Source organism: Rhipicephalus microplus, unplaced genomic scaffold, assembly GCF_043290135.1.
Source record: "Rhipicephalus microplus isolate Deutch F79 unplaced genomic scaffold, USDA_Rmic scaffold_29, whole genome shotgun sequence".
NCBI lineage: Eukaryota > Metazoa > Arthropoda > Arachnida > Ixodida > Ixodidae > Rhipicephalus > Rhipicephalus microplus.
The window spans coordinates 3,354,233-3,369,305 of record NW_027464602.1 but is presented as its reverse complement, the minus strand read 5'-3'; the positions used below and the strand labels follow the sequence as shown (position 1 = coordinate 3,369,305).

Sequence of the window (15,073 nt, the reverse complement as noted above, 5' to 3'; positions counted from 1 at the left end):
GCGCAATTGGCTAGCGCGATCGGCTGTTAACCGAAAGGTTGGAGTTTCGAGCCCACCCGGTGGTGGTGCGGCGCTTTTTTTTCTTTGGGGTGATAGCTCTGAAGAAATGTTTTGACGGTGGTGAGTGTGGAGCAGGACTGTCTCCGTGGCGCAATTGGCTTGCGCGATCGGCTGTTAACCGAAAGGTTGGAGGTTCGAGCCCACCCGACGATGGTGTGGCGCTTTTTTTTCTTTGTGCTGATAGCTTTGAAGATATGTTCTGATGGTGGTGAGAGTGAAGCAGGACTGTCTCCGTGGCGCAATTGGCTGTTAACCGAAAGGTTGGAAGTTCGAGCCCACCTGGTGGTGGCGCGGTGCTTTTTTTCTTTAGGCTGATAGCTTTGAAGATATGTTCTGATGGTGGTGAGAGTGGAGCAGGACTGTCTCCGTGGCGCAATTGGCTTGCGCAATCGGCTGTTAACCAAAAGGTTGGAGTTTCGAGCCCACCCGGTGGTGGTGCGGCGCTTTTTTTTGCGCTGATAGTTTGAAGATACCCAGGCAGATCTTGGACCAACATCGGCTAACATCGGCACCGACGTCGGGCCGACGTCGGAAGTGCAACTTCAAACCAATGTCGGGCCGACGTTCAAGCCAATGATGGACCGACGTTTTGCCGATGTTTAAGCCAGTATGCAACCAACATTGGGCCGACGAAGGCCCATCGTATTGCCGACAAAGCTGCCAATGTTCGGCCAACATTGGGCCATATTTCAGCCAATCACATGCCATTTTTACGCCGATGTTTGCTGCACGAGGAATATTGGCTACGGATGTGCGACCGACATTGGACCAATCCAGGGCCACATTGCAGCCCATCAAATGCCGTTATTACACCGATGTTTCCTGCACGACGAATATTGGCTACTGATTGGCTTGCCATTATGTAACCATTATTAGTAGGGAATTTTTCTTACCGGATTATTTAAACAATATGCCTCGGTGACCCGCTCTTGTAGCTTTGCAGCCCTGTATACTTGGGGCAACAGAAAATTGAATGCTGAGAACTGAAAGCAGTTACTCGATCTATTTCATCTTTTATACCTCATTCCCTTTGCTAACACTAGAAGTGTAGTTTATTTTTTTACCAATTTATCTTTTGCAATAGCGAGTGCTTTATTTGGTACTGGTATTTGGTACAGCAGATCGAAAAAAGTCGTTAGGAAGTAAATGTTGAAAGCGTATGTCCCCCACTTGCAATCCCCACATATGTCCCCCACATGGTAATCGAGAGTATTCATAGTTTAGAGCATTTTTTGTAACTAAAACATGGTGATGGTGCTTCCGAATCAGCATAAGCTAGCCGAACAGTGCACCACCGACAGTCTGCAGACTATTTATTCTTTGTTTTTTTTTATTTATTTGGTACAACAAAAAATGTATACATTGAAAAATATATATACACAACTAAAAAAGGCCCGCTCTAGTGCAGGTCAGGTTGCTTTGGGGGCACAGTGACAGTGGTGCTGTCAAGGCCCTGGCTGCTGTGGCTGGGCAGGAAGCCAGCTGCCGCGAGCAGCCGATAATCTGCACTCTGAGAGTGGGGATCATCGGGCTGCTCCACAACAAATTCTTCTCTGAAGCGCCGCTTCCTGCCCCCACAGCGATCACCAGACCCTGGCAGCCACCTCTTAATAAAGTTGAGGGCCTCCGCCTGGTCGCACCCAGCTTTTTGGCAGATGACATCTGCATACAAGAACAGAAATACCATAGTACACATGAAGCACTGCTGTACAGAGAATACACAAGGGTACACACACATAAAACAATGAACAAGTCTAACCTATCACTAATCTACAGAGCCTCAGGTTCACAAAGGCCCTTTTCCCTTTTCTGCCATGAAGGCTGTACAGCACTTGCACGTCATGTGCCAATACAGCCTTCATGGCATTCACACCAATTTTTCGGAGGCCACGTCCCCCAATCTGCAGGAGGTGCTTGCGCTGTAAAAAAATGCAAGAAGCATAGATGGGGTAAACGCTACAGCACATCGAAATGTTTTCATGATAAAATTCTGCAAGAAGAGGACACTGAAAACAACAACTTGAATTTTTGGGCATCACATTTCATTGTTTTTTTACGCTAACTTCAACTCACTTGACCTAAAATGGTTTCCACATCAGCCCTCTCACACTCAGTGTGAGAACCTTTCAAAGTCCTTCTCTGAATGCAGTTTCGCGGTTATGAAATCAAATACAACACTGTTATAACCCTTAATAAATATTGATTCTAGCTATGAAATAGTATAATTACTTTGTACCACGTTTCTTCGAGGTTACAATGTCTTTGCCTGAATGTTGACCAGGAGTAGCTTCTACAGGTGAAAAACGATAAAATATGTGGAATTCAAAAAGAAGCTTGGACATGTTTTTAATCAATGCATTGTAAGCAGAGCACAACAAGATAAATGAACATGATCAAGGTGTACTAAGAGGCAACCTTAGAGCGACCAAATCTTGGTCATAGATGAAACTGATAGAAAAATAAAGGTCGCACTAGATGGTCGCACCATTTGCTGTTTATCTTTTTCTGTGATAGCCAACAAAGAGGCATGTCGCTATAGAAATCTCATCACAATAAACAAAGGTGCATTTTTCTTCACACTGCGAAATTGGGTGCATGTTAGATTTTTAAAAAGGTAAGAAATCGGCTAACACAAGGCAGGGTGAACTGTAGCTCAAAGTAGAGAGAGCCGCAGCGGACACGAAATAGGGTGATAAATGAACAAAATTACTGAATGTCTGTTTTAAGCAGGCTATTGCTAGTCACTGCCCATCAAACACACGATGCCGCCTACATCGTCTGCTAGCTTAGGACAGTTCACTCGGACTTCACAGACTATAGTAAATACAGTCGAATCTCATTAATTCCAACACACTTAATTCGAACTGACGCTGTGGTCTTATCAAAGCTATACCGCGCTCCGAAAATGCTCTCAGCACCCCGCCCAATCCTGCGGTGGCACTTCAGACACCTCATCGCTATGCTTGAAGAAGAAAATGAAGAAAAGGAAAGAAAAGACTGCGGTGGAATGTTTGCCAAATGCCAATCTGCGACATTCCTGTGCCCCGCTTTGGCTGTTTCTGTCCCTGCCATGTAGAGACCCTTCTCCTCTTAACACTGCGCATGAAGAGAAAGAGGGGAAAAAAAGCTGTCGCAGAGAGTTGGCTCTCTCATGCCGATCTGCAACGCGCCGGTGTCACGCTCCCCTGTTTTTCGTTCCTGCTATGTAGAGACTCTTCTCCTTTCAACACCGCGCATGAAGAGAGAGAGAGAAAAAAAAGCTGCCGCGGAGTGTTTCTCTCTCGAATGCCGATCTGCTTTTCTCCAGGTGGAGACACTCCTCCATTCTCATCATGTGTGCTGGCCACGCTCCGGCTGCAGCGCAGATGGTAACAGTGGAAACACAGTTGTCTTCGAAGAGTGTCAGCACTGGACATTGCCGCGCTCAACTTCTTTTGCCAGGAGAATACTGAAGCCGAAGTACAAAAGCTTTGCAAACTGCACGCAAAACTTGTTGACTCGTTGCAAGGCCAACGTGTACAGACATGTATTGACTACTTTAATTAATCACGGATGTCCTGTAATTTGTGAATAAACCTTCTCCATGCACATGCATCACTGCATGGTGAACCCTCCGCTCGTTTACCGTATTTACTCTATTCTACCGCGCCCTTGATTGTAACGCGCGCCCGGTTTCCACGACAAAAAAAAAAAAAAAACTAAGACATCGGTTGCAACGCGCACCCCCTTTTTTCTCGTTGGCCCGCTTGATCACACCACTCGCGAAAACGACTCTTTTTGAGAGCGTCTTCCGTTTAAATATGAAGTACGGGGGAAGCTTATGCCTATCTGACGTGCAACAAAGCATTGCTGTCACTCTAGTTTTACCGTGGCCCGATGTCAGTACACAAACTTGCTTCGCCCCCTTCTCCTAGACGGTTGTGGTGCCAGGCATGTCGAAGTAAAGAGGCGTGTGATCGGCATTCCCGATTTGCCCAAGCAGGTAGCCGTTGTTGTGCCGCAAGTTTAGGAGGAACCTCTGAAGACTCTGAAGCTTTTCTTCGTACTCCTACGGCAACTTCCGGCATATGCCCGTTCGCCTTCGGAGGGAAAAGCCTTTTCTCTTCATAAAGTTCGTTAGCCAGCACCTGCTCGCTTTAAAATGGCTCTGCATTAGCCCTTTTTCTAAGGCTAACTGCATAGCCTGCACTTGGAGCAGTTCTGTCGTCACGGGCCGCTGTGCCGCTCACTGCTTAATCACATACTCGCCGAGCAGCTTTTCAATTTCTGGAAACCGACCCTGCTGTGGTCCACTGAAGCCTTTGCGTGAATCTTTGCTGTCGACAATATTCTGCTTTTGTTTCCGCCAGTCCCGCACGCACGTTTCGGGAACTCCGAATGACCGCGATGCGGCCCGATTTCTGTCCGTTCCGGCACACGCGACGACTTTTCTTTTAGAAGCAGCATTGTGGTGCACTCGTCGAGTTTTTGGAGTCGGCCCTACCATGCCGTCGATGCTAATGTGCTACAAGATGACGACGAACTCCTCAGCACACGTATGAAGTGCTGCGCATGGGAAACACATAGGCATAAATGACCGACGCGCCATGCCGACGCACGTAGGGGGCGGCCATTTTGTAAGTGGCGATGGCAATAGAATGACCATATTCATTTTTTTTTTCGTACTCGATTCTAACGCACATGCGATTTATGAACTCTCTTAACCGGAAAAAAGGTGCGTGTTAGATTCAAGTAATTACGGTAACTTTCATTATTTTGAACTTCTTTTAATTTGAACAAATTTTCTGGCCTCTTTGAGTACGAATTATTCATATTCGACTGTAGTACAGTGGCTCATGAGATAACCTGACTAGTTTGTTTCCCGAAACACAGTATCTTAAAGCAGTACTAAATTTCTGCATGTTACATAGGCATATTAAAAATCAAGAAATATACACCAAAGCCGCAGCCACAGCTTTACTCTGCACAGCTGCCTCTGCTGCCTCCACTTCTCCAATTGTACCAGCAGGCAGCCGCGGAAGGTAAGAGGGGCGCTGTGCTGGCTGGGCGTGCCGAGGCACGGACAAGAGCCGTACCTTGTGCTTCAGCTGTCGCACCTCCTGCAGAACCTCTCTTTGTTGCTGCCGGATGCCAAGTTGGATCCGCAGGATCAATAGCAATAGAGCTGAAACATACAAGAGTACATACCATATTTACTCGCACAATTTGCATCCTCACATAATTTGCTCACCAGTATAATTAGCCAGCCTGCTTTACTACAAGAAACTTTTTGCTCGCATACTTTGCCCTCCCCAACCAGCCCGAGCCACCTTGCCAGCACACACACAGACATATTTGACTTCATGATGCTCTGGTCAGGCACATCTCTTGTCGAGCAGGCGAGTGCAGTCTTACACAAAATGGACTGAGTGCAAGGTCCCTTCTTCCATGAACTTTTATGCTTTCCCTAGAATAATGAACTTGAAAACTGAAACCTGTTTATGTGTAGTCCGAAATGCCTAAAGGTTTGCCTCCTATCTTCCCACCTTTTCCACGGCAAGAATGTATTCCCGAGACACAGCACAGATGTTGAACGCGTGCAAGGACCTGTCACATCAACAAGATGAGGCAGGTTTTCGCACTCATTTTTTTTTCCCCGTTTCGCCATCTGGCCATTGCGTTTTTACCGTTCCTTGTGATAGGCTACAATAATTATATATGAGGCAGATTGCTGTTATAAAGCTTACCGAAGAAAACTGAAACCGTGCTACCGCTAAGCACATCAGCGTGGAGTTCTTCGACATGCAATATTCAGTATGGGAGCCAGCAGAAGAGTGCGTTGAATAAGACTTAGCATAGAAGCTTGGGTGTGTTGGTTAGATATCGGAGGGAACACAACGCAATAGAAGACTGGGACAAGGAATGGACACACACACACATGAAGGGCGACACACACAGCACTGTGTTGGCATCGTGCTTCCTTGTCTGCATCTTACTTTACGTTGGGTTCCCGACAATTATTGGAGAGTACTTATGTTCTCTGGTATAATCCTGTCGTGGGAACTGGTTTTTGTGAGCACTGTTCGGAAGAACTTCAAGAAAATGGGGGCATTTGAACAGGCTTAGCAAACAAATGACAATCCGCTTTGAGACAGCTGTGACAGCGCCTGCAACATATATTCCCAGTTGAGCTTTTAGGCCAGCGATTCCTACTAGCTTCGCACATGATCGGATTGACAAAAAAAGTACACATAATACGCGAGTATATACCGCATTTGACTCTGTAGCTTTGATGAACCAGGCAGATACACAAATTTATCCAAAACTCCATTGATTCTGTTGCAAAATTATTCAACAAACAAATTGCGATGTTATCCATGTTACTATACGATTGTGGCACTTTACCATTGCAGCTTTCCAGGAGGCACACATAGTGCAGCGTTAGTTCACCACTCGCAGTTAATTGTATGCAGTAGGTTGCTCACAGCAACTGACTGCATGCAATGGTGAATATCTTGCATGCTTGCACCGCTGTTTCAGCATGCTGGCTGCTTCCGATACGGCTATCAATTGATGTTCACAAAATTGGGAAGATGAAAAAAGACTACACAGTGCCCTCTGGCCACCCTATACTCCAAACCTCCAGCCAACAAACAAACAAAAGAAACAGAAGTATGCAAATGAATATTATTCCTAATGCAGCTGGAATGGAGTGTAGTTTTTACCAATTCTGTGTGTTAAGTCAATATGGAGTGAGTTAACTCCATAAAGTAGCTTTTCTCATAACAGTGTTCACTCTATTGTAACACAAGGAGTGACTTCATAGCATCTAGAAGGAAAAATAGAATCTTCAGTATTTGATAGAAATGTGAGGCTCTACCTTAAAACAACAATAATCTGGAAAAAGAACTCATTACATTCGAAAAAAAAAAAGGTAGCACAGTTGATCCCCTTTACAAGAGACACTGATGTAACAGACAAACGGGGATAAGAGGCACCAGTGTGCAGGCTGACATTTGGCCCATCATGCATCAGGCACTCCGTAGATGCGCCTGTGCAGCCGGGAGCCCTGCAGTCAAGCATGCTGAGCAAGACTGTTGACCACTGTACAATGACACATTGCCACAAAATTTCAAAACTTCATTTCACAGACTTCTGCAAAAGCTTCTTACACTCTTGCATAATTTTTGCACAAGCTTCTCTCATTCTTGCGTGATTTTCATCAGAACATATAAGTGTTGGAAGTTGTATGTCCCCAAAAACTTGCACAATACAAATAGCATACATTAAAGTCTATCACTTAATACGTGCATAGGGTAACAATGAAAGGAAACTCACGCATGGTTTGCTCCGAGCCTTCCCCGTGCGGTGCCTCCTTGAGCATTGGAGAGCACTGTACAGCTAGAGCAAAGTAGCATCAATCCAGTGTTAATGGCAGGCTAACAAGACAACAAAACTAACCCCCATATTCATAAACGCTCCCCGACTCGACTTTCACCCTTCACTTGACAGAGTTGAGCACTGTGCCGCTACTCGTTTGAAAGCGACGCTGCGCTACTCGAGAATCACAGCAGATTATTGCTGACATGCAGCAATTTTCTCTGCTTAAAGACGGCGCTCCCATCAGCCATCTCAAGTGAAGGTGAAGCGTTGAGTGGAGGGACGTTCTAGAATACGGGGGTAAGATTGGTTGCAAGAACACTACAATAGACACACTTAATTTTTACACTTCATTTATATTGTACAGCTACACACATTCTGCGTCCTTATAATGCAACATATACATACAGGCTTATAAGGTAAACACTGTAGGCTGCTAAACTCTGCTTTCTTCCCATGTCTTAATATTATGCTAGCCTTTTTTCATTTTTCTGAAACATTATCTTTGCTCAGAAGCTAGAAGTTATCAAAAAGAACATAACGACATTCTACCTCCTGAGCATATGGCATCATCAATACAAAAATGTAATAAAAGTGAGAAAACATCCTGTCTATATAAGAGGCCCTAAAATACTGCAGGAGGCAACAAATAAACTGGTGTTTGTATAAAGGCAGTGACAAAAACTTTGACTACTGTCACTTATTCTGAATCTTGGGACATCTTTTTTAGTACATCATAAGACATAATTACACATTTACGCAATTTACACAGAGGAATTGCCACCACGTGCATTGAGGCCACCCTTCAGAAGTCATGTGAGCACAAGGATGAGGTAAGCCTTAAAAACCAGATTAAAAGACTAAAAGATGCTGGATATCCCAACAGCACCATCACACCCGTGTGCTAAACCCTCCTGCAGAAAGTCAAGTTAAACAAAACAGGACCAAAATAAAAACAGAATGACCAAAGATCTTTGCATGCTATACCGTACGTACATAAGGTGTTTCACAATATAAAGAAAATAGCGAGCCGATATGATTTTATCTTGTTGTTTGCCATCCCTTGCAAGTTTTCAAAAGTGTGTGTACTAAAAAGCAACAGGAATAGCCATTCGTCACGAGAATAGGTATACTGAATTCCAATATAATGTTGTGTATGAGATACTATTGACATGTGGAAACGTAAACATAAGACAAACTGGGCAATGCCCCAATGTTTGAGCAAGACAGCATGCTTAAAATGTTAAGAATGGCTATGGTAGTCGCATGGCCATACACTGTAAAGAATGTAAGTGCAGTTCTATGTTTCATAAAACACTGTTTTTGAAAAAAGCAAGAACAAGAAATGAAAGAGAGACTGTGAAAGCATTTTCTTGTCAGGAAGGCCATGGATCAGTGCATCAGTATACCTTCACTCATCCATTCGGAGAGAGAGTATTCTTTTCTCAGTTAAGATTATATTATCATGGTCTCACATGTGTCGTTGTGCATGAGCACTGTTCTTGTACTCTGTAAAAAAGTGGGCGTAGTACCTTCAATAAAATTTAGTTGGCAGTCAGCGCTCTTTCCTGTCCTTTTTGTCTCTTCCTCAACTTTTCTCACTGTTACTAGAACACAACCACGATGAACCAACTTGCCCAGATTAAGCTATTGTTGACGAAAAGTCAGAGCATGAAAATACTTGAGGGGCTCAGAACCTCCTCACTACCCGTCTAGTTACGGCCCTGGTCTATGTGTTCCAAGAGTGAAGCCCTAGTGGAGCTATCTAACTACCTAACGGTGAGGAGGGTTTGTGTATACTCGAGCTTGTTTCATGACATGGTGAGAGGTGGCAGGTTGTTGAAATAATATGCTGTGTGGGAGGTCAAGATTTTGATTGAAAACGCTGAGTATGAGCCAGTGACATTAGGCATTCAAGACTTTTGCGATATTCACTCTAGCATAGGACCTTGGTTGGTGGTTGACGTGTGCATTTGATCACATTGTAGTCTTCCATCATAATTTTTTTGCCACTTTGCGTCGACGCTCTTGAGTTGTACCAAAGTAATTAAGCATCCAGGTACAAGTATCTTCTGTCAGTGTTTCAATGAAGAGCTGAATATGAGTAATAGCTTCCATCGATACTTCTGGCATTGGTGTATGCACATTTCTTTTGAAGTTCTCTTGTAAAAAAGGCATTAAAGGTATGTTTTTGTGACTTTTCAGTGTTGGCCAGAACTGCTGGTGTGTCCGAACGGCTCTTCGATTGATTGTGGTGTTGTCTTGTTCAGGGCCACAGAGCTTTCAGTCTTTATTTATATTTTCCTTCACAGGAATGCTCCTTGCATGCTTCTTCAGTACTTTGTATTATTCCTAAAGCATTGACTTCCAGATTTTGATTGTGGTGCTTTAATCTAGTGTTCAACTTCACGCTAGCTTCATTTGCACGCAAAGCAAGAACTCAGGAGTATGGTAACTTTTGCTATGGGTTTTCCCTTCTTCAGTCTACTGTATTTTTGCCTGTGTTGTCTAAGCGCTGACAGTCTCGTGCGACAGCTTTTTTTTTGTGCACTTATTGTGTGCCAATGACTTATTTTCCTCCTCAGCTAAAAACTTTTTGTATTATAAGAGAAAGCTCGGTCTGTATTGCTTTTGTCATTTGCTGATGGTGTATCTTCAGTATCTTTTCTCAGTGTACACTATACTTGAATGGAAGAGCAGCATGACTACCTTCAGCTGTTAGCAGGCTTTTAGCTGCTGTAATACTGATTGATGCTCCTTTCTCAGGCGTTCTATTTTGGATGGTTGGCATGTCATTGCTTCTTTTAAACTTTAAATTTGCAGGTGCACCTTTTTCTGGTTACACCTGGTATATTTTTCCAGTGGTTATATATACATATATATATGATATATATTGCTAACTTGAGAAACAAGGCCTCTTTACGTTAGGTGCACATCAGGTGGGAAGAGTACTTCTATTACTTGCCAAGATTGTGGCCCCTTATGGTGGGAATCATAATGCACTGTTGATGTGTCAAATTCACATAGCATAATTCCAAGGCACTCGATCAATATCCGAGGAAGAAAATTATGTTCTTTTGCGTGAGTTTCAGCAACTCATAGTAATTTGTATGTAAATGAATACTTCATCATTCTTGGCTGTCATGTTTTATGGAAGCACATGTGCTTCGTTAATAAGAAAAAAACACGCACGCTCACGCCACTGCAGTGGCGTGACCGTGCGTGGTTTTTTTTTTGTTATTAACAATTTGCCCTATGCATTCACGTTTCTTTTTTTTTTGTGTGTCGTACTTCTCGTATCGCGCAGCCTACCGTTTTGGGCACACGTAAAAAAAGTACATAAAAAAGATGCGTTCCACGCCGAAATTCGCGTTCGCAACGAGCTGGGCACCGACAGGGTGCCCTATACGACGCCCAACACACTCCGCAACACCTTACCAACCGTTCGCTGCGATGTTGTTGGGAATTCGTGTGGTCGTTGCATTAATATAGCGCGTGCGTGCGCGCGCACGCGCGTCTGTGTGTTAGATCACGGCAACTGCATATGCTGTATGATTCAGTCACCATAACGCAACTGACGACCCCCGCTCTTCCCACGCGTCAAGCAGCAGCAAGTGCCGTTAACCGTACTGTGCTGTGAACGCAAAACAGATTAGAATAGGTCGCGTAGATAGCTAGCCCGACACATGATACGTTAAGATTTGCGTCAGATGTTCGACGTCTACATGCACGCGTAAGACAGCGGTATCCGCAGCAGCTTCGTCATACGTACGGATAGCACCGCATCGGACGTCACGTCTGACAGAGAAACTTGATCGGTAATTTTTTCTCACTTAAAAAGTCTACCTTGCACAACTTCAACCAACGATTATGCATTTCAACGAGCTGTGCATGGTTTAATGATTTATTGATTGATATGTGGGGTTTAACGTCCCAAAACCACCATATAATTATGAGAGACGCCGTAGTGGAGGGCTCCGGAAATTTCGACCACCTGGGGTTCTTTAACGTGCACCCAAATCTGAGCACACGGGCCTACAACATTTCCGCCTCCATCGGAAATGCAGCCGCCGCAGCCGGGATTCGAACCCGCAACCTGCGGGTCAGCAGCCGAGTACCTTAGCCACTAGACCGCCGCGGCGGGGCATGGTTTAATGACGAAAAGATAGTTCTAATAGTGTGCCCGGCACATATATTACTCTCTCTCTAACTTGAAAAATCGGCGCGTGAATTGGGGCCAGAACAGCGCCAAAAAGCAGCACACGAAGAAATTGGCTCATATTCTAATATTATGACATCGTGATGTTGACTTTTCAGCTGACGCCGGCAATAACGTTCAAACGGCGGGCCAATAATGCCGGTCTTATTGGATGGCTCCGCCCATATTGGCTGCTACTTGTACAACTTGGCTAGCGCGATCGGCTTTTAACCAAAAAGTTGGAGGTTCGAGCCCTCCCGGGTGGGGTGTGTTGCTTTTTTTCTTTGCGATGATAGCTTTGAAGATATTTTCTGATGTTGGTGAGCGTGGAGCACGATTGTCTCCGTGGCGCAATTGGCTAGCGCGATCGGCCGTTAACCAAAAGGTTGGAGGTTCGAGCCCACCCGGTGGTGGTGCGGCGCTTTTTTTTCTTTGGGCTGATAGCTTGAAATATATGTTCTAATGGTGGTGAGAGTGGAGCAGGACTGTCTCCGTGGAGCAATTGGCCAGCGCGATCGGCTGTTAACCGAAAAGTTGGAGGTTCGAGCCCTCCCGGGAGTGGTGTGTTGCTTTTTTCTTTGTGCTGATAGCTTTGAAGATATGTTCTGATGGTGGTAAGAGTGGAGCACGACTGCCTCCGTGGCGCAATTGGCTAGTGCGATCGGCTGTTAACCGAAAGGTTGAAGGTTCGAGCCCACCCGGTGGTGGTGCGGCGCTTTTTTTTCTTTGGGCTGATAGCTTTGATGATATGTTCTGATGGTGGTGAGAGTGGAGCAGGACTGTCTCCCTGGCGCAATTGGCTAGCGCGATCGGCTGTTAACCGAAAGGTTGGAGGTTCGAGCCCACCCGGTGGTGGTGCGGCGCTTTTTTTTCTTTGCGCTGATAGCTTTGAAGATATGTTCTGATGGTGGTGAGAGTGGAGCAAGACTGTCCCCGTGGCGCAATTGGCTAGCGCGATCGGCTGTTAACCGAAAGGTTGGAGGTTCGAGCCCACCCGGTGGTGGTGCGGCGCTTTTTTTTCTTTGCGCTTGTAGCTTTGAAGATATGTTCTGATGGTGGTGAGAGTGGAGCAAGACTGTCTCTGTGGCGCAATTGGCTAGCGCGATCGGCTGTTAACCGAAAGGTTGGAGGTTCGAGCCCACCCGGTGGTGGTGCGGCGGTTTTTTCTCTTTGTGCTGATAGCTTTGAAGATATGTTCTGATGGTGGTGAGAGTGAAGCAGGACTGTCTCCGTGGCGCTATTGGCTAACGCGATTGGCTGTTAACCGAAAGGTTGGAGGTTCGAGCCCACCCGGTGGTGGTGCGGCGCTTTTTTTTCTTTGCGCTTGTAGCTTTGAAGATATGTTCTGATGGTGTTGAGAGTGGAGCAAGACTGTCTCCGTGGCGCAATTGGCTAGCGCGATCGGCTGTTAACCGAAAGGTTGGAGGTTCTAGCCCACCCGGTGGTGGTGCGGCGCTATTTTTTTTTGCGCTGATAGCTTTGAAGATATGTTCTGATGGTGGTGAGAGTGGAGCAAGACTGTCCCCGTGGCGCATTGGGTTAGCGCGATCGGCTGTTAACCGAAAGGTTGGAGGTTCGAGCCCACCCGGTGGTGGCGCGGCGCTTTTTTTTCTTTGCGCTAATAGCTTTGAAGATATGTTCTGATGGTGGTGAGAGTGGAGCAGGACTGTCTCCGTGGCGCAATTGGCTAGCGCGATTGGCTGTTAACCGAAAGGTTGGAGGTTCGAGCCCACCCGGTGGTGGTGCGGTGCTTTTTTTTCTTTGGGCTTATGGCTTTGAAGATATGTTCTGATGGTGGTGAGAGTGGAGCAAGACTGTCCCCGTGGCGCATTGGGTTAGCGCGATTGGCTGTTAACCGAAAGGTTGGAGGTTCGAGCACACCCGGTGGTGGTGCGGTGCTTTTTTTTCTTTGGGCTGATGGCTTTGAAGATATGTTCTGATGGTGGTGAGAGTGGAGCAGGACTGTCTCCATGGCGCAATTGGCTAGCGCGATCGGCTGTTAACCGAAAGGTTGGAGGTTCGAGCCCACCCGGTGGTGGTGCGGCGCTTTTTTTTCTTTGCGCTTGTAGCTTTGAAGATATGTTCTGATTGTGTTGAGAGTGGAGCAAGACTGTCTCTGTGGCGCAATTGGCTAGCGCGATCGGCTGTTAACCAAAAGGTTGGAGTTTCGAGCCCACCCGGTGGTGGTGCGGCGCTTTTTTTTTGCGCTGATAGTTTGAAGATATGTTCTGATGGTGGTGAGAGTGCAGCAGGACTGTCTTCGTGGCGCAATTGGCTAGCGCGATCGGCTGTTAACCGAAAGGTTGGAGGTTCGAGCCCACCCGGTGGTGCTGCGGCTCTTTTTTTTTTGGGGTGATAGCTCTGAAGAAATGTTCTGACGGTGGTGAGAGTGGAGCACGACTGTCTCCGTGGTGCAATAGGCTAGCGCGATCGGCTGTTAACCGAAAGGTTGGAGGTTCGAGCCCACCCGGAGGTGGTGCGGCGCTTTTTTTTCTTTGGGCTGATAGCTTTGAAGATATGTTCTGATGGTGGTGAGAGTGGAGCACGACTGTCTCCGTGGCGCATTTGGCTAGCGCGATCGGCGGTTAACCGAAAGGTTGGAGGTTCGAGCCCACGCGGTGATGGTGTGCCGCTTTTTTTTCTTTGTGCTGATAGCTTTGAAGAAATGTTCTGACGGTGGTGAGAATGGAGCACGACTGTCTCCGTGGTGCAATAGGCTAGCGCGATCGGCTGTTAACCGAAAGGTTGGAGGTTCGAGCCCACCCGGAGGTGGTGCGGCGCTTTTTTTTCTTTGGGCTGATAGCTTTGAAGATATGTTCTGATGGTGGTGAGAGTGGAGCACGACTGTCTCCGTGGCGCATTTGGCTAGCGCGATCGGCTGTAAACCGAAAGGTTGGAGTTTCGAGCCCACCCGGTGGTGGTGCGGCGCTTTTTTCTCTTTGTGCTGATAGCTTTGAAGATATGTTCTGATGGTGGTGAGAGTGGAGCAGGACTGTCTCTGTGGCGCAATTGGCTAACGCGATTGGCTGTTAACCGAAAGGTTGGAGGTTCGAGCCCACCCGGTGGTGGTGCGGCGCTTTTTTTTGCGCTGATAGTTTGAAGATATGTTCTGATGGTGGTGAGAGTGCAGCAGGACTGTCTTCGTGGCGCAATTGGCTAGCGCGATCGGCTGTTAACCGAAAGGTTGGAGGTTCGAGCCCACCCGGTGGTGGTGCGGCGCTTTTTTTCTTTGCGCTAATAGCTTTGAAGATATGTTCTGATGGTGTTGAGATTGGAGCAAGGATGTCTCCGTGGCGCAATGGGCTAGCACGATCAGCTGTTAACCGAAAGGTTGGAGTTTCGAGCCCTCCCAGGAGTGGTGTGTTGCTTTTTTCTTTGTGGTAATAGCTTTGAAGATATGTTCTGACGGTGGTGAGAGTGGAGCAGGACTGTCTCCCTGGCGCAATTGGCTAGCGC

The 15,073-nt window shown here is 46.3% G+C and overlaps 1 protein-coding gene across 2 annotated transcripts; it reads right to left on the bottom strand.

The window, feature by feature from the left end:
- Positions 1–1,277: 1,277 nt before the first annotated feature.
- On the bottom strand, positions 1,278–7,754 carry LOC142786727 (uncharacterized). Of its 2 annotated transcripts, none has more exons than XM_075884368.1 (3): positions 7,378–7,754; positions 5,136–5,224; positions 1,278–1,722 (listed from the first exon to the last, which is right to left on the bottom strand). In XM_075884368.1, the coding sequence occupies exons 1-3, from the start codon at positions 7,421–7,423 to the stop codon at positions 1,444–1,446; spliced, it is 414 nt and encodes a 137-aa protein (XP_075740483.1). In that variant the 5' UTR covers positions 7,424–7,754; the 3' UTR covers positions 1,278–1,443. The 2 variants fall into 2 exon arrangements, with proteins under 2 accessions (XP_075740483.1, XP_075740484.1); XM_075884369.1 differs by having other exon boundaries at positions 1,583–1,979.
- Between the last annotated feature and the right edge of the window lie 7,319 nt (positions 7,755–15,073).

What these genes read in the sequence shown, in the direction of transcription:
- LOC142786727 (XM_075884368.1), bottom strand. Translation starts at nt 7,423, where the DNA reads ATGCTCAAGGAGGCACCGCACGGGGAAGGCTCGGAGCAAACCATGC. An exon ending in AGGCTCGGAGCAAACCATGC is followed by an intron (nt 5,225 to 7,377) that starts GTGAGTTTCCTT and finishes TGTATGTTTCAG; the next exon opens with CTCTATTGCTATTGATCCTG. An exon ending in TGCGACAGCTGAAGCACAAG is followed by an intron (nt 1,723 to 5,135) that starts GTACGGCTCTTG and finishes TCTTGTATGCAG; the next exon opens with ATGTCATCTGCCAAAAAGCT.